At 40.6% G+C, this 24,473-nt stretch overlaps 1 protein-coding gene across 5 annotated transcripts in view; it reads right to left on the bottom strand.

The window, feature by feature from the left end:
• MIPOL1 (mirror-image polydactyly 1) overlaps nt 1-24,473 on the bottom strand; it is a 693,631-nt gene that overhangs the window by 45,926 nt on the left and 623,232 nt on the right. For all 5 annotated transcript variants that reach the window (XM_077464676.1, XM_077464680.1, XM_077464677.1 and 2 more), the window contains one exon: nt 10,631-10,861. In XM_077464676.1, coding sequence (XP_077320802.1) covers nt 10,631-10,861 — 231 coding nt within the window. The remainder of the gene's footprint in view (nt 1-10,630; nt 10,862-24,473) is intronic.

Consider the following 24,473-nt stretch of genomic DNA (forward strand, 5'->3'; position numbering starts at 1 on the left):
TATACACTTCTCTTAGGCTAAACAAAGACTATAACAGACTTTTATGGTTTGTTGACTGTAATATAGTAAGTGCTATCTAACAATAGGTTACGTATACGATTTTATTTTTTTATTGATTCTTCATCGTAAGTATTGTATTCATTATTTAAATTAGATCATCAAAACAAAAAAATGAAATATGCTGTGCGCCATAAAAAATAAAAATACACAGTTGTTAAGGTTAAATAAAGACACTAGTTCACGCAGTTCAACCTGTGTGGGTGTGTTTATGTCGCTATCATTTCCCACACCCTGTATATTGCGTTTGCTAAAATGCCCATCTAATGCCCCATACACACGGTCGGATTTTCCGATGGATAATGTGCGATCGGATCATGTTGTCGGAAATTCCGACCGTGTGTGGGCTCTATTTCCGACGCACAAAGTTTGAGAGCAGGATCTAAAATTTTCCCACAACAAAAGGCGATCGCATAAATTCTGATCGTGTGTAGACAATTTCTGACGGACAAAGTGCCACACATGCTCAGAATAAACTAAGAGACGAAAGCTATTGGCTACTGGCCCGTTTATAGTCCCGATGTACGTGTTTGACATCACCTCGTTCAGAACGATCGGAAATTCCGACTTTGTGCGACCGTGTGTATGCAAGACAAGTTTGGGCCAAAATCGGTCTAAAAAAATTTGACGGATTTTGTGGTCGGAATGTCCAACCGTGTGTATGGGGCATAAAAGTCGGAAATTCCAACAACTTTGTGAGACCGTGTGTATGCAACAAAAGTTTGGGGCCAAAATTAGTCGGAAATAATCCGGCGGTTTTTGTGGCCGTGCATAAGAGTTTTTTAAACTATCAAAACTTTGCGTTGACACTACAAATAGTGGAAAGGAGTTTCCACATCCTTACTGCGCTGACAGGAAAGAACCTCATACGCAGTTTAACCACATCAGTCCCAGAAGGATCTGCCCCCTTAATGACCAGGCCATTTTTTTGCAATACAACACTGCGTTGCTTTAACTGACAATTGCGCGGTCGTGCGATGTTGTAACCAAACAAATTTTCAGAATAGAGCTTTCTTTTGGTGGTATTTTCTCACTTCTGCGGTTTTTATTTTTTTGCGCTATAAACAAAAAATAAAATTTTGAAAAAACAAAACAAAAAAAAAAACTTTTTTTTTAACTTTCTGCTATATATAATATATATCCAAAAAAAAAAAATTGTAAAAAACAAATTTGTTGATCAGTTTAGGCCGATATATATTTTGCATATTTTTTGTAAAAAAAAAATCACATATATTGATTGGTTTGCGTAAAAGTTATCGCGTCTACAAACCATGGGATAGATTAAGGGACTTTTATTTATTTTTTATTGTTTTTACTGGTAATGGCAGTGATTTTTAGACTGCACCATTGTGGCAGACAAATCTGACCACAAATTACACATTTTGGGGACCAGTGACATTATTACATTGATCAGTGCTATAAAAATACACTGGTCAATGTAAAAATTACGCTGGCAGGGAAGGGGTTAACACTAGGGGCGATCAAGGGGTTAAGTATGTTCCCTCAGGGTGTTCTAACTGTAAGGGGGATGGGCTACCAGGGACATGACAGAGATCACTGTTCCTGATCTCTGGGAACAGAAGATCTCTGACATGTCATCTGGCAAAATGGGGAATTGCATTGTTTACATAGGCAGTACCGCATTCTGCCTCTGTACATCGCGGGTTGCCAGCGGATGAGTCCGCTGGACCCGCAGGAACGTTCCCGTGGCGGGCGTGCATCTGCTATCTCCTGTGTAAACACTAACGTACACCTACGGCGGTTTGCGCAGGAGAGCCGACCTGCCACAGTATTACGACGACAGCTGGTTGGCAAGTGGTTAATTTCATTGAGTGGCCAAGTGTTTTCTTAAAGGGGTTGTAAACCCTCATAGGCTTTCACCTTAATGCATTCTACTTTTTTGTTCCCTGCATGCTCCCAGCATTGTCACCGGTGGGGACCAGAAAGCTCCTGATGTATACTTGTGGTTAGGAACTTTCAGATCATGTAACCACTGTGACAGCCAATCAACATTTAGAAGCTCTTTTAGGTCTCAAAGCTGTGGGAAGGGGTTAAATCTAGATACAGTTAAAATGCATCTAAAGCCAAATAGAACAGGGGATAGTTAAATCCCCTATATGTCTTTTTGCCATTTTTGTCCTATTGAGGAAATTTCCCTTCACTTCCTGTCAACCCCCCCCCAACTCAGGTCTGGTGACAACAGAAAAATCTGAATTTGACAGTAGTCACCAGGACAAAGATAGCAGGTGACTCTTACATAGACAACAGGAATAACCTGCCAGGGGTTTTAACCCATCTCCTTGTTTATCCAAAGCTAAAAAAAAGTTTTTGGTTTAGATTCTTTCATTAGACTTGATATGTTAGATCAACACAATTTAGCAATACCTATGCAGTCTAAGACCCCATTTTTAAAAAAACGTCTATGGTTTATATTAAATCAGCTAAAAGGTCAAAACAAAGGAAAACACAACTGATGAGTGGCCATTTTCCAGCTCCTACCACTACTGGTGGAAGTATTGAAAAACACTACCAATCTACGGGCAGGTTGAGGTAGTGCTAGGTTTTTAGTCTGAATTTCTGTTCTGTATACTAATTGGAAAGTTTATTTGAAAAATGGCCAATGTAAAAGAAAGCTAAACATATTTTTTTACACAGAGACATTTGACATTGGGCATCAATGTCAAATGTGAACTGAGGCTGCACAAGATTCCTTTATTTATATCAGTATCTATATCAAAATCAAGATCAATATACACATTAATGAGCTGAAAGCCTTTTCCAGGTATTGTACATATCTTGCAAAAAAAACACAAAACCGTCCAAATCTTGGTTATATGAGTGAAGATTGCCCATTGTAACATCAATTAGCTTCAGGGCCTGTGTTGATAGCCTTTGTTTGTATAAAATAGTTTTATATTCCCCATAAAAGTCAACATAAACTCAATAGCTAAACTCAATAGCTGTTTACACACACCCTGCTGCTCGTAGAGGTTACAGTGTGGTCAGACACACAGACACAATCTGATCATCCTAAGCCCTTGTACACACGGTCGGACATTCTGATGGAAAATGTCCGATCCGACCGTGTTGTCGGATAATCTGACCGTGTGTGGGCTTTTTCCATCAGAATGTCCGACCAACAAAGTTTGAGAGCTGGATATAAAATTTTCCGACAACATGATCCGATTGGACTTTGTCCGATCGTCTATAGAGAATTCCGAATGAACAAAGTGCCACGCATGCTCAGATCAAATTACAAGACCAAAGCTATTGGCTACTAGCCTGAAAGTAGTCCCATCGTAATGTACGAACGTCATCACGTTCCGAACGATCGGATTTTCCAACAACTTTGTCCGACCGCGTGTATGCAACACCAGTTTCGGACGAAATCCGTCGGAAAAAATCCGACGGATTTTGTGGTCGGAATGTCCGACCGTGTGTACAAGGGCTAAGGCCAGCAAACCGTCTAAGGCCCAATAAGCTGCAACGTTCCCCTGATTCAGTTGGCCAACGTATATCTTCCTACAGAAATGAGATCTTTGCCCAATCTCAAACGGTGAGCCTGGGAAACTTGCAAATCAACTGGCTAGATCGCCTTCACTTTTTTCTCAGTTGCTTGAAACATTTCCTGATGCTCCTCTCTTGAGCAACGTATAATGGGTCTAACAGTATCCATCTGGAAATTGTAGAGATTGCACAGCTCTGGTCATGCCCAGACAAGAGGTACTTTCTCCACTCTAAGTGTGCACATTGTTCCACTCATATTATAGAGAGAGAAGATTGATGAAGAAGGAGGCACAATGTGACTACGCTCAATGCCAGGCCAACTGAAAAGAGTTTTGTGTACTCTCTGCTCAGCACTACGATAATCCCCGTACTTCACAGACTCTGAGCAGACCCTCGGCCCTCTCGCACCCCAGTGCTAAATTCTTTGTGTTTTCTATGGGCTTCCTACACTGATTCTTCTCAGCAGCAGCATACTTGTCACAGCTGTGTTAGGGAAAGGTAACCAGGTTTTAACCTGCCTGGCCCCCTCTTGATGTGCCTTTGCCAAGCTGTATCCACCTCACACTCGGCTGACGTGTCTCACAGTCGCTATTCTTCTGTCCTGCATGTTAAAAGCTCCCCCGGAACAGATGTTTCTGTGTGTTTGCACATCTCGATCCTAAAGGCAGGGTTCCACATTTAAAAGACAGCTACATTTTTGTGCCTTGCCATGATTATGTGAGTTTGACGGTGGGTGGGCTTTGTTTTATTTTGTGTGTTTTAGGGGCCATCGTAGATGAGAGCTGTCACTTCTTTCAATCCCCTGGTGAGACTTACATTGTTAAATACGGTATAACTACTTACCAGCAAGTGCTTTTTTTCTCTCTCTAGCATTTGACATTCTCTACCATTGGCAATCTTAGTTCCACTTATCTAAGGACTAAACATATGTGCACATTATATATCTTCAGGACATTGCTCTTTTCTAAAGCCTCGTACATGCGATCGGATTTTCCAGCAGGGGAAATGTGTGATGACAGGCTGTTGGCAGAAAAGCCGTCCGTTTGTACGCTCCATCGGACAACTGTTGTTGGATTCTCCACGGACAAATGTCGGATGGCGGGTTTTAAAATTTTCCGCGGACAAATGTCTGTTTGTCGGATTTTCTGAGCGTGTGTACACAAGTCCATCAGACAAAAATCCAAAGTGCAAACACGCATGCTCGGAAGCAAGGACGAGCCAGAAGCGGTCGGTCTTGAAAACTAGCGTTCGTAATGGAGAATTAACATTTGTAATGGTAAAAATGATGAAATCTCGCAATGCAGCGCACATTCTCTTCTTTAATGGGATAATAATGAAGCTGCTTTGCTGGTGATACTGACGGAGTTATTGGAAACACATTTTCAAAGGCTTTTTTTTATAGTGATATCAAGAATAATATTATTATGCTTTTTTTTTTTTTTTTGGGCAAGCTACCACAACACCATTATCCCGTAGTTTCTAAAATCAAAGATACAACTACGTTGGTGTCACTTGTTAATTTGACATTGTATTTTTTTAAATGCAACTGCCTACACATTTTTTTTTATTGTGCATTAAACAAAGAAAACAAATAATAAAAATTAGACATGCTATCTGCCAATAGAACTTAAGCAAAAAGTGCATTCTATGCATCCAAAAATATAACAAATCAAATTATTATTCAACCAAAAAATAAAATAAAAACCTCATGCATGTATCCTACTTCTTAATATAGGGGGTCAACAATGCCAAGAGTTGGTGAAAGCAGGGGTCCGTCATCCAGAGATAATTCCGAAAAACATCTGGATTATTCTCCCGCAGCAAATGCATATGACATAATTGGTAATTAATAAAGCAACCAATTTTTGGTACAAGAACTCCTCCTCCTGTTCCTGGACTGGACTTGGGTCAAAGCAATAACTCCAAGGCCAATAATAAATAACACGTTATCTCTTCCGATTCTGCAACATGGCTGGCTGACAAACAGCCATTCAGAAATGAACTGAAAAGCACGAAATGAAAAGGACAAACTGAAAAGCGCAAAATGAAAAGCACGAATCAACACTCACCAAACTTCTACTAACACAAAAAAAGGAGCCCAAAGGGTGGCGCTAGAGAGCTGAAAAACCATGTAGTACCTCAATACATACGTGTTTGTTGGCCGACAATTCCTTGCCCGAGACTTTGAGCCTGAGACTGGGAGTAAGGACACCCAGGGGCAGTGCAGCAACACTCACATCACAGCAACTTCACCACTGCCGCAAGGAGACTGGAGCATCCACTCATCCTCTGCTTCCTACCGCTGATCACAGAAGACTGAGAGCACCCCCCTTCTACAAGGAGAGGACACTGCAGCATTCCGGGGACTGGTGAGAGGATTACTCGGCCATTGCTTATACTGCTAGCAGGGACTGAGCCACTGACAGCAGGACACTGAGTGTACCCAATCCATACTGCACCCATACTGCACTCTATAACGCACTTATTCCAAACCTAGACTGCACCTACAGTGCCTTGAAAAAGTATTCATAACCCTTAAAATTTTCCACATTTTCCAAAAATGTCAGTATGACACCCAAATACTCTTTTTTTGGAACACAGCCTGCAATGTCTGTTCACAAGACTTTTTTGATCAGAATTAAAAATTTGGAAGTTGTAATTCTTTAATTCCATACTTTACACCAGGACCTCTTAGCCCTTGTACACACGGTCGGACATTCTGCCAACCAAATCCGTTGGATTTTGTCCGACGGATTGTGTCCGAAACTGTTGCATACACACGGTCGGACCAAGTTGTCGGAAAATCCGATCGTTCAGAACGTGATGACGTTATTTCGTTATGACGGGACTACGTTCAGGCTAGTAGCCAATAGCTTTGATGTAGGAATTTGATATGAGCATGCGTGGCACTTTGTCCGATCAAAATTCTCTACACATGATCGGAGTATGTCCGATCGGACCAGTTTGTCGGAAAAGATTTCCAACAAGTTGGAAAATTGGGTCCGACGAATTATCCGACAAAATGGCCTGATAGGACACATTCCATCGGAATCTCCGATCGTGTGTACAAGGGCTAACTCAACAGGTGCCGCCATCCCAGTAAAAGTGTTTAAAGAGGAACTGCAGTCTGCTCTCATAATTTGTAGTAAAAACATCTTTGCCATTCTAAATTTTCCCTTCAACCACTTTGCATATTATTTTATATATACTGTGATTCTGTACTTGCCAAATATGCTGCAGAAATCTCCCTCCACTGAGTCTGGCTGCATCCATTTTAACGGTGGGCAGCTGAAGCTGCTGCCTGTTCACTTCCTGGATTTACACCGAGGCAGACCTCCAGCTCCACAGCTCTCATTGGCCCTCTTATAACTCATCCCCTCTCCCTTCCTGGCAATATTGAGCTTCAATCCAGAGATTTACCCCTTACAGTATTTTTGTCTGCCAATACAGTGCCTTGCGAATGTATTCGGCCCCCTTGAACTTTTCAACCTTTTGCCACATTTCAGGCTTCAAACATAGATATAACATTTTTATTTTTTGTGAAGAATCACCAACAAGTGGGACATAATTGTGAAGTGGAACGAAATCTATTGGATTTTTGAAACTTTTTTAACGAATAAAAAAATGAAAAGTGGGGCGTGCAAAATTATTCGGCCCCCTTGCGTTAATACTTTGTAGAGCCACCTTTTGCTGCGATTACAGCTGCAAGTCGCTTGGGGTATGTCTCTATCAGTTTTGCACATCGAGAGACTGAAATTCTTGCCCATTCTTCCTTGCAAAACTGCTCGAGCTCAGTGAGGTTGGATGGAGAGCGTTTGTGAACAGCAGTTTTCAGCTCTTTCCACAGATTCTCGATTGGATTCAGGTCTGAACTTTGACTTGGCCATTCTAACACCTGGATACGTTTATTTGTGAACCATTCCTTTGTAGATTTTGCTGTATGTTTGGGATCATTGTCTTGTTGGAAGATAAATCTCCGTCCCAGTTTCAGGTCTTTTGCAGACTCCAACAGGTTTTCATCTAGAATGGTCCTGTATTTGGCTGCATCCATCTTCCCCTCAATTTTAACCATCTTCCCTGTCCCTGCTGAAGAAAAGCAGGCCCAAACCATGATGCTGCCACCACCATGTTTGACAGTGGGGATGGTGTGTTGAGGGTGATGAGCTGTGTTGCTTTTACACCAAACATATCCTTTTGCATTGTGGGCAAAAAGTTTGATTTTGGTTTCATCTGACCAGAGCACCTTCTTCCACATGTTTGGTGTGTCTCCCAGGTGGCTTGTGGCAAACTTTAGACGAGACTTTTTATGGATATCTTTGAGAAATGGCTTTCTTCTTGCCACTCTTCCATAAAGGCCAGATTTGTGCAGTGTACGACTGATTGTTGTCCTATGGACAGACTCTCCCACCTCAGCTGTAGTTCTCTGCAGTTCATCCAGAGTGATCATGGGCCTCTTGGCTGCATCTCTGATCAGTCTTCTCCTTGTCTGAGCTGAAAGTTTAGAGGGACGGCCAGGTCTTGGTAGATTTGCAGTGGTCTGATACTCCTTCCATTTCAAAATGATCGCTTGCACAGTGCTCCTTGGGATGTTTAAAGCTTGGGAAATCTTTTTGTATCCAAATCCGGCTTTAAGTTTCTCCACAACAGTATTACGGACCTGCCTGGTGTGTTCCTTGGTCTTCATGATGCTCTCTGTGCTTTCAACAGAACCCTGAGACTATCACAGAGCAGGTGCATTTATACAGAGATTTGATTACACACAGGTGGATTCTATTTATCACCATCAGTCATTTAGGACAACATTGGATCATTCAGAGATCCTCGCTGAACTTCTGGAGTGAGTTTGCTGCACTGAAAGTAAAGGGGCCGAATAATTTTGCACGCACCACTTTTCAGTTTTTTATTTGCTAAAAAAGTTTAAAATATCCAATAGATTTCGTTCCACTTCACAATTGTGTCCCACTTGTTGGTGATTCTTCACAAAAAAATTTAATTTTATATCTTTATGTTTGAAGCCTGAAATGTGGCAAAAGGTTGAAAAGTTCAAGGGGGCCGAATACTTTCGCAAGGCATTGTAGATGTCCTCAATCTACTACCAAGAATTATCCAACCTACTTCCTCTGTTCCCAGGTCATTCTGGACTTGCCCCATCCTGTTACTGGACAGTGACACCTCATCTCTCTCTCACTCTGCTTTCTCCTCCTATCGGCATTGTCCTTGTCAGCACATAAACTGATTGACTCCTTTTGCTAAATCCTAAATCGTATATACCCCATTTGCAAAACAGGACCTGCAAGTGGCAGATACCTGGTCACATTCAGTTCCTTACAAAGCTTGCAGTAAAATATACTTTTAATAATGTATTAATGATTACAAAGTTATATTAATTTGTGTGTTTTAAATCTGCCTAGAGTTAAGCTTAAAATTGTAGCTTGAAACCTCAGAAATAAAGAGACCAACCCATACCCACCCAACCTATTAGCAGACCTGTGTGAGCATAGGACACACCCCCTGTCACTCCCCCTTAAAGGAGAATTATACAAAAAATGGTAAGCTAACCACACAATGCTTTTTACCACTACTATTCCTTTATACTAGCTTTTGAAATGTACAATTTGCAGCAATTTAGAAATTGGATGAAAGGATTAGCAGTAGCATTGGGAAAACCTTTTGAAAGATAAATGGTGCATTTTATATACAAAATATATAGATCAGACCAAAATGAGGGGCAAATGAGGAGGAAGCAGGGACAGAGGGACTTTGTTCCAAATCAGGGACAGTCCCTCAAAATCAGGGACAGTTGGGAGCTATGCCAACCCCTTTTATGCAGAATACATGTGCACTAGCTATATTAAAAGGCATTTAAACCATTCAAAAAACAGTATCCTGATCCTAACTCTACTGTGAAGATATATTTGTGAAACACTACCAAACCTATACAGTAAAACCTTGGATTGCGCACATAATTCATTACGGAAACATGCTTGTAATCCAAAGCACTTGTATATCAAAGCGAATTTCTCCATAAGAAATAATGATTCATTCCACAACAATTTATTCATAGGGCCTTCAGTTTATAGTCCATATAAAAATATTATAGCAATGTGATAGGTTGTGTAATGTCCATCCAAAAATGGAAGCCTCCACAAGGGAATTAAAAGAAAAATTGAGCAGGAGCTACAGAGTGCAAAAGAGAAGAGATGCCACGTACACGTGATCGGACTATCCGAACGAGCGGACCTGCCCACACACGACAATCCGCCAGACTATGGCAGGAGTCCGTTGGACTTTTGAAATGAACGGACTTGCCCACACACGGAGCACAGTCTGTTCATTTTGAACGTGGCTCCGGGTAGCCGGGACTAGCGAAGGAAGTGAATGTCGCCGCCTCCATCTGCGAGATTGACACCTCGCTAGCCCCGTCACCTGGTATGGATTTAACGGGGAACCCCTACGCCGAAAAAACGGCATGGGGGTCCCCCCAAAGTCCATAGCAGACCCTTATCTGAGCTTGCAGCCCGGCCGGTCAGAAAAGGGGGTGGGGACCCCACGCTGTTTTTTCGGCGTAGGGGCTCCCCTTTAAATCCATACCATGTGACGGTGCTGGCGAGGTGTCAATCTCGCTGATGAAGGCAGCGACATTCACTATCTTCGCTAGTCCCGGCTACCTGGAGCCACGTTCAAAATTAACGGACTTTACTACGTGTGGGCAAATCCGTTCATTTCAAAAGTCCGGCGGACTAGCACACAGACGGGCGGATTGTCCAGCGGATTCTGGTCCGCTGGATAGTCCGATTGTGTGTATGTGGCATAAGTGTAGCAATATGTTGCTAATTGTTGTACCTTCATTAAATGTAACCATATTGCTACACTTGGAGGCACCTCTCGTCTTTTTTATATTCAGTTGTGACATGACGCTACTAGTATATCAAGAAATCGCTCGTATATCAAGTCAACATTTATAAAAAAAATTTGCTTGTCGTGCAAAACGCTCTCAAACCAAGTTACTCTCAAACCAAGGTTTTACTGTATACTGAAAATAATATAAAAGTATCAGTTGGCTTACTTGTGCTGTCTCTCTTCCATTTCCTGTTGTGTTGAAGATGCCTTGCGCAGGGACTCTTGTAGTTCCCCATTTTGGGTCTGCAATTCTCGCAGTTGGAGGCCCAACTCTTGATTTTGTTTCTGGTTGATGCTGAGGAGCTCCTCCCGATTCCGCAATGCTTCATCGTACAGAGTCATTGCCTGAGAAAACTGCTCCTTTAGATTTATTTCTTGAGAAAGGGACTGGTGCAAACTGAGGAGACATCAAGTATACATGAAAATGTCAGGATATTTAATAGGTTTTGAATAAAAGTTTAACACTTAAAATCAAACCTGTGAAATGTACTAAACATAGCTGAGTGCTTCGTAAACATTTAATATATTCATATTCTATACATGAGAAATTAAAAAAATTAAGATGTTGAAACAGTTAAAGCGGTTGTATAGTCTATTTTTAAACTTGTACCTACAGGTAAGCCTATAATAAGGCTTACCTGTAGGTAAAAAAATATCTCCTAAACCTGTACAATTTAGGAGATATTCCCCATGCAATGAGCAACTTGACTGCAGTGGGGCATGCGCACAGGGGATTCTCAGCTGAAAGCCCGGCAGATGCCAGACCTTGCCTACCGCACACATGCGTGGGAGTGAAAACATCCGGAAAACACACCGAGCCAGCATGTCATCTCCCTCGGCCTGGACCAGGTAAGTTACCGACGCCTCGTTCTAAGGTAAGTATTTCATAATGAGCTAGTATGCGGTGCATACTAGCTCATTATGCCTTTTCCCTTACAGGTGTTTAAAAGAAAAAAAGTCAGTGGGTTTACTCCCACTTTAATACATACACAATATTACCAAAAGTATTGGTACACCCGCCTTTATACACACATGAACTTTAATGGCATCCCAATCTTAGTCTGTAGGGTTGTGTCTATGGAAATATTTCCATATTGTCTATGGAAATATTTGACTATTCTTCCAGAAGCGCATTGATGTGAACGAGAAGGCCTGCTTCGCAGTCTCCGCTCTAATTCATCCCAAAGGAGTTCTATTGGGTTGAGGCCAGTCAAGTTCCTACAACCCCAAACTCGCTCATCTGTCTTTATAGATCTTGCTTTGTGCACTGGTGCAAATCATTTGGTAGAGGGGGGATTATGGTGTGGGGTTGGTTTTTAGAGTGTTGGGCTTGGCTCCTTAGTTCCAATGAAGGGAGCTCTTAAGGCGTCAGCATACCAAGACATTTTGGACAATTTGGGGATAGCATGACTGCGTGCAAGTGCACAAAGCAAGGTCCATAAAGATATGGATGAGCGCGTTTGGGGTGGAAGAACTTGACTGGTCTGCAGTCCTGACCACAACCGGATAGAACACCTTTGGGATAAATTAGAGCAGAGACTACGAGCCAGGCCTTCTCGTGCACATCAGTGCCTGACTTCACAAATGCACTTCTGGAAGAATGGTCAAACATTCCCATAGACACACTCCTAAACCTGGTGGACAGCCTTCCCAGAAGAGTTAAAGCTGTTATACCTGCAAAGGGTCGGCCAACTCAATATTGAACCCTACAGACTAAGACTGGGATGACATTAAAGTTCATATGTGTGTAAAGGCAGGCATCCCGATACTTTTGATAATATAGTGTATATTGTGTATAATATACTGTGTATTGTGATAGGAGACCTGCTTAAATTATATCTCGATATACGTCGGCAGAATGGCACGGCTGGGCACAATCACGTACCTGTCTCTTTAAGTGCCCAGCCATTAGGGTCGGCGGCGCGCTCCCAACCTGGTCCTGAGCTCCGTGACCACGGGAAACAATTGAGTACTGTCTGATACTTTTTTTTATTTGGACTAACATCCAGTTTTGCAGAACAAGCTTTCATGGCATGCCCCCTTATTTAAAACTTGCTAAAACTTGGTGCATTAGTACTGCTTAGACCTTGAATAAGGGGGCATGCCCTGAAAGCTTGTTCTGCAAAATTAGATGTTAGTGCAAATAAAAATATATCAAACATTACTTATTACTATTATAGTTGTTTCTGTTGCAAGTGCACTAATAAGGCTACAATAAGCTCACCATAGAAAACATATGTCCGAAACTTCAGGCCCAACAGAGGAATTTTATGATAGGCCTCTCGAAGGAAGACTGACCTATGAATGAACAGTTCTACCTGCTAAAGGATTTCTGTCCACCTAGTCTTAAGATGTTTACAACCCTATTAGACAACTCAGACAGTCTAGTGACCTGACTTTTCTCTAGTGCAGTCAAAGTAGCATTCCAGCTTTCATTTGAATTTAAATAGCTTGTTTGGGCCAAGATGGCAGAAACAAACTATTCTGATTACATTCTCTGCAGTCGTTGTGTACGCTGTATCATATTGTTGTAGCATCAGCTACATACAGTAGGCCGTGCTGTGTTGCACAGCAGTACAGGTGACCTCTAGTCTGCTGCCGAAATAAAACAGTCAGCCTAAATGCTTCTCTGCCATTCCGGAGAAACCTTGCATTTTTATCAATGAATACAAGACTTTCTCAGATTGGCTAAGATGGAGAGGCAGACAGATGACATCACAATTTCCACCTTGGCCAATCAAAGGAAGCTTTGTATTTTTTTATATAAATAGAAGGCTTTTCCTGAATGGTGGAGATTACAAGAGGCAGAAATTAAGTTAAATTCAGTTGCATTTAAACATGATTTATTGATTTTTAATTACAATATTTTTTTATTAATTATAGAAACATACATTTAACATCTTAGGCATCAGCCATGTTTAGGCATACACAAAACAAACATAACAAATATAAAGAACATATCACGTTCACAGTTGGATTTTCCACTTTGCCCTGAGATTTACAAATGATATACTATAACATTATTTATGTAAAACTAGAACTGAATAAAACGAGAGAGCAAAATTATACTGTAAACAAATAAAAATAACAGAAATGAGAAAGAAAAAACAAAAATTATATAGGTACACAGTCCAGCATATGGAAGTGGGACATGATCTCCATATTATTACTTAACATAATCAATCTGTTTTTCCACAGGGAAGTGGGTATTTCTGAATTAAGTTCAGTATTCACTACTACTTATTTTGTACCATTCAGTCCAAGGTTTCCAACGGAAACTCATTGTTTGGTAGTTATCTTGGGATGATGCAAACATTATCTCATAAGTGGCGTGGGTATTAGTCATCTTAACAAGCTCACTTACAGAAGGCACTTCATGGTCCCTCCAATGTCTCCTTATTGATAGCCTATCGCTAAGGAGAATGTGTGTTGCTATTACTCTTGAAGCCACTGGGATGGATTCCATTCCTAGAGATAAAATAGCCATACCAGCAGATAGAGGGATCTGAATCCCTTTGTGATATTAATCTAAATATTATTATCCAAAAAGCATGTATAGCTAGGCATGTCCACAATATATGATATAGCGTGCCGCTAGATCCACAGTTTTTCCAGCAAAGTGGGGAATTCTGGGGATTCAAATTTTGACATTTTAAATGGTGTCAAATACTAACAAAACAATATTTTGGGGGTTAATTCCCATAAGTTGACACTTTTCGTTGCTGCATATGTAGTGCTTTTTGCCATTGTTCTAAAGTAGAAGAAGTGCCCCAGACTTGTTCCCATGCTTTAAAGGCTAGAGATTTATTGAATACATTTTTGTTATTCAATATGTTGTAAGATAACAAAATACCTTTAATATCAGTGGAGGGTTTGGTTGAGATACAGAACTATTCTCCATGGAATACAGTGTTGGAATGGGGATTAGTATGAAGAAAATTAGTGATTTGGAGGTATCTGTATTAATTGTTATCTTCTAGGCCATATTCTATTTGTACATCCCTAAATGTTTTTGATGTAGGGTTTACCATAAGGTCAGCTACTACTTTTATTGCCTTGGCTACCCAATGTATTATTTGTAAGCCTGGAATGATCAAGGGTAGGCTAGAGATGGGAAGTGAAAGGGGTAATGTAACAGAGTCTCCAGGCTGCATAGCTAAGAGTGTCTTACAGGCTTGAAATGTGGCCATTATAGTAGGGGAGAAGGCAGTGTTCATATGTATGTTGAATCTGCTGGTCAATATCAGATCATATAAGTTATTACCAGGGATTTGGGATTTTTCTAGTTCTAGCCATCTTGTGCTGTGTGTCTGGGGGAATCAGGTTCTCACTTGAGTAAGAATCGAAGCCGTGTAATAATCTTTAAGTAGTGCATGTCCTACCCCTCCCACTTTCCTTGAAGCTACTAGTTTTCCAAAATGCACATCTTGCCCTTTTTCTCTGCCATAGATATCTATTTACCAAGGATTGAGCATTGGACAAGAAGGAATTTGGGACTAGTATAGGAAGAGTCCTAAATGGATAAAGCAATTGCGGCAATAACACCATCTTAAAGGCTGCTAAGCGTCCTGACCATGACAATTCCACCTTTGCTATGTCTTGACTTTTCCTAGGTAGATTTATAAGGAATGGAGTGTAATTGGCCACAACTAAATTCTCTGTGGTTGCTGTTAATGTGATACCTAAGTACTTTATCCCTTCATTTTGCCATGTGTATGGGAACCTTGAACTGAGTTTCACTTTTAAAGATGGGTCAATACCCAAACCCATTATATATGACTTGATTTCATTGACTTTGTAATATGTGACCTGATTAAATAACTGCCCCTGTAAGTATCATAATAATGTCGTCAGCAAAGAGGCTAATGGTATGGGTACAGTTTTATATTGGAAACCCTTTAATGTTAGGATGTGTTCGGATACAGTTAGCTAGTGGCTCTATTAACAAGTTAAATATTAAGGGGGATAAGGGACATCCCTGACGAGTTCCGTTTGAGATGTCAAAAGGTTTGGATAGAACTCCTGAGGTATATACCTGGGCAGAAGGTTTAGGGTAGAGGGACAAAATTGCTGAAAAGATGGGACCAGAGAACCCAAATGATTTAATGATTTTTATTACAAATACATAACTGCATTAATCTGTTAATTTTTTTTTGCTTCTTGTGTTATTTTTAATGTCTGCCTGTTTGACTAAGCTAGGTCTGTATATTTGGTAGACGCAACAGAGACACAACAGCATGTAAAAGGAAATCTCTACTACATTAGGGAATTCCCCTCTTAGACAGCTGTCACTGAAACAGGGGTACCCATTGTAGGGATTCTCTTCATCTCTTAATCTGATGACAACTCAAATTGGGTTTCCCCTCACTTTCTGTCTCAGTGACAATTGTCACCAGGACAAAAAGAGTGGAGATATCCCTAGTAGGGACACAGTAAAATAAAATCTTGACAGGGGTTCCCTTCCCTACTCTATCCAAAAGACTGACGTCTGGGCAAAACAAGTATTGTATAATACAAGAGGCCCCCCCAACCTATCTCCTGGTAGAACAGAGCCTTGGGGACAAGCTGCACATACTCAGTTTGGTGTGTATTTCTAAACAGTTTTTTTTCTTGGGAGAGTGCATGTGATCAGCACAGGGTCAATCAGAACTGTACAGATAGAGGATCAGGGGTCATGCAGCCTCAAAGAACAATGAACAACCCTCCTACAAGCTTTAATCAGACGCTGATAAAAGTCATAATACTGCTCTAACTGTCGATGAGAAAAGGGTATTTATCAGTTCATATTTACGAAAACGATTGCGTTTCCATGTTTTGAGTACTGTGGGAGACCAGATACTGTATAGTGAATGCAGGATTTAGTAACACTTTAATTCTTTTGGACTTTCACTAGATCTGTCCAGAAATACAGCGTGAAACAACCAATGCACCTCCTATCTCCCTGTAGGCTTCTGTAGGTAGTCTGTTGGGTCCCACCCTCAGCTCTGCTTTCTGTACACTTTCTGAGTAAAGTACACACAATAGGACGATGAACAGGGGATAGCAAGAGCTGGAATTACTAATACAGAGGGATTTTTTTTTTAAACTATTAAGTTAATGATACAGCAAATATAACTACAATTTTATAAGATTTGAGAGACATTTTCTAAATCTTCTTAGATTTGAATGGTCCCCATTGATGACCTCTGGGGAACAAGTGCCTAAATGTTTCCTAATTAGGCCATGTTCTCCACTCTAAGCAACAAGAGAAGAGTGTATCCTTCTCCACAATAATGTTTCACATCATATGTGTGGTTCCTGTCAAGGTATTCATCCAAGAATAATTATTTTGATGATAGGCCCATTTTGAAGCATGTTCAGACTAACTGTGGCCACACTAGGAAGTAATAGCTAAAGCCCAGTACACACATATCGAAAGTAGGCTCAGCAAGAACCAGACGACTTTTGGTACATGTGTACCACTGTCTGTTCAACAAAAGCCGGTTTAACGACTAACTTCTGTCAAACGGTGTTGCTTGAAAACCAGAATTCAATCAGTGTTTGATCAGTACCCTTCTCAGAATTCAATAACGGAGATGGATGTATATACCCAGCTTTAGATTTTCCAAAACAGGTATACCAGATAGCTTCTTATATTTCTTACGAATGCTAGAGGTCAGAAGTCAGGTATCTCTAAAAATAAATGAAATATCTCAAGATTAATGTAACCTCCAATAAAAAAAAAAAGTGGGTGGGGCTGGGAACCCTGGTGCATAAATCCTACTGAATCCACAACAGATATAACAAACTACTGGGCAAGCCAACCCAATGTTAATATATTAGCTCTTTGGTTTTAAAACAAAAACTAAAAAACCTACATGTAATAAAACATTTTATAGTGCAAATAGAAAATAAAATGATGTAAAATGAGTTACTGATAGTTCTGTCTGATGTACTACAGTAAAAACTGTTAGCAAGGACATGAGGAAATAATAGGAGATAGATAATGTGTGCTTCACTGGCTTTCACAACCTTTAATTAATCTTGCACAGATAGAAGCAGGGTGCCTACAGGGTTAATAATAAACAGGCAAGATATTGTCATCCCAGACTCCTGGCTTATTTTTAGATGGTCGCTTTTCCCCCACATATAGACATTAATAGCATGCAAAGTACAATTATTTTATGGGTCTCCGGGAAAGGTACGTTAGCAAGTGTTCTGGGTGACTCATTGGATGTACATGCAACTTTTATGGCAAGGAAAGTCTGGTGATAAAATACAATGCATTATTCATGACTACAATGAATACCTTCCTGTAAAGGAATGTATAACCTAAGACACAGATACAGGCTTCCAGGACAGTGCGCTAAAGGTACCTTGCAGAAAATGCCAAAGCTTTTCTTCATAGTTGACCTCATTTGTGAAATCATCTGCAGAAGGAACTATGTCGTATGAGACATCTGCCTTCTCTATCTGCAATTCAGTGCATGCTGTGCAATTTTACTATTACTACCCATTTGGTAACATCACATAATACAGTATTATTGGGATGCCCGCCTTTACATGAACATGAAATGAACTTTAATGGCATCCCAGTCTTAGTCTGTAGGGTTCAATAGTGAGTTGGCCCACCCTTTGCAGCTACAACAGCTTCAACTCTTCTGGGAAGGCTTTCCACCAGGTGTAAAGAGGAAGTAAACCCTGATGAGTTTACTTCCTCTTTCATTCCCTGCAAAGGCAAAGCATAAAGGACTACTATGCATCGCATAGTAGCCCATTATGTGTCACTTACCTGACACAGGAGCCAGCGATGTCACTGATGTCCCCTGTAGTCCAGCGCATCCATCTTTTCGGTGGGGTCTCGCAGCTCCGCCGCTGTCATTCGGCGAAGCCGCAATGGCGTCACTCCCACGCATGCGCACGGGAGCCGACACGCGCGGCAGCTCCGTTGTTGGAAATGCTGCGCTCAGTGCGCCTCATGCGCCGTAGACAGCAGTGCCTGTCTTCGGGCAAAAATCTCCTAAACCGTATAGGTTTAGGAGATATTTCTTGGACCTACAGGTAAGCCTTAATCTAGGCTTACCTGTAGGTCAAAGTGGTTTGTAAGGGTTTACAACCACTTTAAGTGTGTCTATGGGAATGTGTGACCCTTCTTCCAGAAGTGCATTTGTGAGGTCAGGCACTAATGTTGGACCAGAAGGCCTGGCTCGCAGTCTCTGCTCTAATTCATACCACAGATGTTCTAACGGGTTGAGATCAGGACTCCGTGCAGGCCAGTCAAGTTTCTCCACCCCAAACTCCATCATCTATGTCTGACACACTCCTAAACCTTGCGGGCAGCCTTCCCAGAAGAGTGGAAGCTGTTATAGCTGCAAAGGGTGGGCCAACTCAATATTGAACCCTATGGACTAAGATTGGGCTGCCATTAAAGTTCATGTGCCCCAATACTTTTGGCAATATAGTGTAGTTGTCTCAATTCACCTCTGCTTTATCAACACACATGCACAAAACATCAACTAAAGAGCTCCAAACCACTTACTTATTTCTTGTGCAGGTGCTGATTTTTTAAATATTTTTTCTGATATCACACACAGTGATGATTTCAATCATCACTATTTGACCATTCACAGCCACCCTAAAGTGAACTTCATCTGACCTAAAATGTTCCTAAAGAACAAAAGTGCTAATGCCCCATACACACTATCAGATTTTCTGCTAATTTGTTCCTTCAGGTTTACCAAAACCAAGTAGTGCAAGGGCCTGCCTGATTGCATACAAACTGAATATCCTAAGGTTTGACCTCATACTATATGGTTGTGGTAAATCTGAAGGAAAAACTCAGCAGAAAAATAAATAGTGCGTATGGGGCTTAAGCTGCATATGCCTTGCAGTATCTACAATTAGCATTAGAATAGTTCGTTAGAGCATTGCTCGTCGCTATTTTTCGGTTTTGTTTTTTAATTGTTTTTGTTTGTGTAGGGTGTAGGTTGTGTAGGTGTTTTTGTTGTGTAGGTATATATATATATATATATATATATATATATATATATATATATACACTAAATGCGATTAATTAACTAATTGCTACTCTCTAGTGAGTGAGAAATATGTGTCACTGTCCTGTTATGGGATGTTATGGGATGATAGAGTGGGTTGGGTAAGGGCCTATATTATATGGATGTTGGCATTGAATTGTAACTTTTAGATTGTACTGTTTACTGTACATTTTGGATTATGCCAACTACATATTCTGTATGACTATATGCATGTGGCAATAAAAGTGTTTAAAAAAAGAAAACAAGAATAACAATGAAGTATATTGCAGATTATCAATCCTAAAATGTGGGGGCTGCATTCATTTTCATTTGTAAGGCTTCAGTAAGTACAGAAATTACCTATTGATCCTGCAGGAAATGCATTGTCCTGGTCACTTCTTGTGTGCTGAATAGAAAGCAAAATAATGCTATCGTTTTTGTATAAACGATTAATACTAAAAAGGTAGACATGTTTGAAATCCAGTCTGTGTGGCAACCATTGCTACCTTCATAGATACAGTTCAGGAGTGAGCATAGCCACAAAGGAACCTAAAGTGTGTTATTTGCAGGTTTATCAGGTAAAAATAAAAGAGAAAAGCCTGAAAAAAGAACATAATGCAGCCCCACAACTAAGGAGTAGTAAGCTGCAATATATTACGTTTTGGGGCGTTTAGGTGTTTTAAAAAATTGTGATAGTGCCAACTCCTAAAAACAGGTCATGTAATTCTGTTGGTCTGCATCCTCTTTCAAAAGATGCAGCATAGGATTTGGGATTGTCACATGGGCAAATGCTGGTAAAATGTGATGCAGTTATGTGATACTGGGAGGTGATTTACTCTGCCAAACTCTCAGCAGGCATGGCTGAGTGGAGAGACATTTATGCCACCGGAGGGTTCCACAGCAAGCTCTAAACCATTGTGGCACCAGAAGTAGCAGAAATGCTGTTATTTTGTTTGGTCGGCATCATGGACCCTCCAGCATTTGAAAGCATATAAGCATTAGTGTTTGTTACCCACACCATTTTTAGACTTTAAACTTATAAAAAGCTAAAACATTCCCACATATAACAATTTTTGTTTTACTTTACTTCATTAACATATTCATTGCTGTGGATCATTTTGTATTATTGTGCTTTATACGTTCATTATTATATTGACTTTTATATCATTTACTATATTTTCTTGCTACTCTTGTTAGTAGTCTCACCTGCATATCTTAAAAGTAATCTCTCTTGTTCTATCAGCACAGTACATTCTAATTTGAAGTTACAAAGTTTAGCCCTTGATGAACGTGTGATGTAGCTCTGGCTTCCTGTTAGCGAAATTGCAACACTATTTCGGTCACTAAAGAGTTTAAAGTTCATACTAAACAAGGTCTGTGAAATCACATTACTCCAAGGTTGCCTCTATTTTGCTTCAGAGAAAGGAAAAAAATCTTGCTGAAATACATTTATTGACGTTTCACTACTAGAAGGTAATATTTGCATGCTTCCAGTAGGAACACAGAGTTATAAATCAAAAACATTGTAAAGGACTCAAAAACATAAATCCATGTAAAGAGCCCTCTTTTGTAAACAGCAGTATATCTTTAACATGAAATTTCAGTTATTGGTCAATAATGAGGAATTTCATCATTTAATAGTTTCTCATTTATTTTGGGGACTTTGAGTGTGGGAGCCAACTATAACTGAAATATAATTTTGGAAGTAAACTGTTTTGTTTTTTTAATGCAGAATCAAAAAAACATTACTTACAGATAATTGAGGACAGGCTTGGGAAAAACAGTGTTCAATTCTACACAACACATACAAAATAATGAAAGATCTTAGCAGAAGGGAGCAATGCTTTAGGATACAGACAATCAAATATCAAGTTTGGGTGGAAGATAGCACTGAGCTGGTGCAGCTGGAGGTTACTACAAGGAGGGCGTAGAAGGAATCACTCCCAATGGGTTATATCCTAATTGTAGGTGGTAGGTGGTGGTAATAGACTCGGATTGAGTTTAGGACTGCTACCTTTCTAAAAAATGTCAATGGGGCCATTACCACAGGGAACACCGTTGAAGAGGAATGCCTGGTGTGAAAAGTCTAATTTGATGATTTTTATTTTTTTTTTAAAGGTTTTTATTGAGGACAAAGGAAAATAAAAAGTACATCAGTTGCTGTACAGGATCTGTGGTACAAAGTATATGTAACAAACAAAGAAAAATAAACACAGCGAGGGGGTAACCTCGGAGCTAAATGAAAAACAGAGTAATCATCAGTCATAAAAGAGTAACAGCCATGGCGGTTGATGACTGCTGGAAGGAGAGAACAGTCTCTATCCTCTCCTCTCCAGAGCATCTACAAGAAGCTTAGAGTAAGGGGAGACACAGAAGAAGAAGGTAGGGGGTGAGAGGCAAAGTAAGAGATGATAGACGGCCAGGGAGCATCAGTTAAAATTTTAAAGCTTACAAGTATGATACACCTAGGATAAGGTTGGACCAATCGCAGAGGGCTCAATTCAGGTCATATATGGGACGAGGGCACGACTCTCTCCGCAAAGGAGAGAGTTCTGGTGGTGGAGCTCAGTTAATTATAATATAATCAAGTACATGGTTTGGCTCTCTGGTCAGATAACCAATACTGCCAGTGGTTATAAAATTTCCCTAAGGACATTTGCGCCTTTGCTAAAAGAAATTTCATCAGTAGATGTTCATTCGGGGATGTTAATGACGTCACAAAGGGAGGGTGCACAAGATTGTTTCCAGCGACGGGATATGGCCAATCTGGCCGCTATGAGTATGTGCGTAACTATGGTGTGAAATTTTGAGGGCCACGCTGAGAGGTCTAGACCAAAGAGAGCCGTCTGCGGTGTCATAGTGAAAAGTATGCTAGTAATCTCCTGAATAAAGGAGGAAACGTCCGTCCAGAAGACACTGATGGGTGGGCATTCCCACCAAACATGAAAAATGTGGCCATCTAAATTACAATTTCTCCAGCATTTACTAGAGTGGGATGGAAAAATCCTTTCTAGTTCTGTCGGTGTGTAATACCATTTGTAAAAAAATGTCATTACCGTCTCCCAATGGGAAATGTTCTTGGATACAACCGCAGGTAATCGAATCGCTCGGTACCAGAGCGATTGGGGAGTTTGGATTTGTAGAGTGGATTCCCAGAAGGAAATCGCCGGCATGGTTTCATCTGGATTTGGCTTCATCAAGAGTCCGTAGAGACATGATATGCCACGTAGTTTAGAGTTAGTCGAACAAAATACTTGCAGTATGTCTTTGGTCAGGGTATTAAAAGAGATTGGAATGGAATTCAAGATATGACGGATCCTTAGGTAGATGGAAAAATCTTTGCTGGGGAGGTTGAAGTGATTTGAGAGCTGCTGGAAGGATCTAAGTTGATCTCGTTGGAATAAGTCCCCAAGAGTTTTTATGCCTTTCAAGGTCCAACCATGTAGTGGTAAATCCCGTGATAGAAGCGAGATAGCGGCAAGTGGAAGAATATATAAGGCTTGGGCGTGTAAACCACCTGAAGTTTGCAAAATTGCCTTCCAATTATTTGTGAGTGCATTAACTGTTGGCAAGTGAGAGTGCGTAGTGTGTAGACCCATCCAGATGGCCGCTAGCGTGTGTGAGGGAGGGTGCGACATATCTGCGGTTTCGATCAAAGTCCATGGTTGTGAAGATGTTGAGTCCCACAGTTTTCTAGATTGATCCAATATGATGGCCTTGTAGTAAGCTCTGAGGTCCGGGACTCCCAATCCAGCAAATCTGGTAGGGGTATTAAGTAATGAGGGCCGCCCATATAAAGTTGTTGATGATCCGTTGTAGTCCAGCGATATCTGGTTTCAACATTGGGATAGGTATAGTCTTGAACAGGTAGAGGACATGCGGTAAGAGGAACATCTTAGCTAAAGCTATTCTACCTGCCCAGGAAGCCCTTACAGAAAGAAGCGAAGTAGCCGTATCCTGGAGCTTCTGAGTCAACAGAGCAATGTTAGTACGTAGAATTAAAGAAGCTGGGGAGGTCAGTTGAATGCCTAAGTAAGACATGGAGGAATTGGGCACCCAGGTAAAGGGAGAAATTGAGGTAATGCTCGTTTTAAGATGCCTGGAAAGGGAGATCCCTTACATAGCGGATTTGGAGGGATTTAGTTTGTATAAGGAAATTTGGCTAAAGCGGTGTATTAGGGCACAAAGGGGAGGAAGAGATTGCGTGGGGTTAGTGAGCCAGATGACAATGTCATCTGCGTAAAGGCCAATCTTGTGAGTACTTTGGTTAATTTCAAGACCTGTTATGTCAGGGTGAGATCTAATTGCCTGTGCCAAAGGTTCAATCATTAATGCAAAAATTAATGGTGACAGGGGGCACCCCTGGCGGGTCCCATTCGTGATTAGGAAAGGGGAAGACAGGAGTCCCGACGTCAAGACCCTAGCGCTTGGGGTAGAATAAAGGCCTAGTATGGCTTGACGAAACAGGCCTAAAATGCCCTAATTTGATGATTTTTATAGTTGTTTATTAAAGATAAAAGTATACAAGTGAAGCCAACGCATTTCAGGGGAACCTCCCCCCATTCTTCGGGGCTGTATTTCTTGGCGAACGGTTAAGCTTTTAGGGGGGTAAATATATTTGATCACAATGGCTCTGCAGTATACTGGTACACAAATAGAGCTTTATTTTGTTTGTATTTGATGACCACTGGGTTTGTTTTTTGTTTTTTTATATCAACGAAAAAAATTATGAAAAATTTGATAAAAACAATATTTTCTAATTTCTATTATAAAACATATCCAATAATATCTAATTTCTTCATAAATTTAGGCAAAAATTTATTCTGCTACATGTCTTTGGCACAAAATTGGACTTATTATAAGATGGGTTACAAACTCTTCATTGGAATGAATAAAGATTTCAGTAGTGAATAAGCGGGTCCATGCACACTGGCTTAAAGATCACTGTTTCTACGGGAGTTTTGTGTACTGCCTGTAGAAGCAGCTAATGTTAAC

This window comes from Lithobates pipiens, unplaced genomic scaffold, assembly GCF_037356315.1.
Source record: "Lithobates pipiens isolate NorthernLeopardFrog02 unplaced genomic scaffold, aLitPip1_a1.2 Scaffold_30, whole genome shotgun sequence".
Lineage (NCBI taxonomy): Eukaryota > Metazoa > Chordata > Amphibia > Anura > Ranidae > Lithobates > Lithobates pipiens.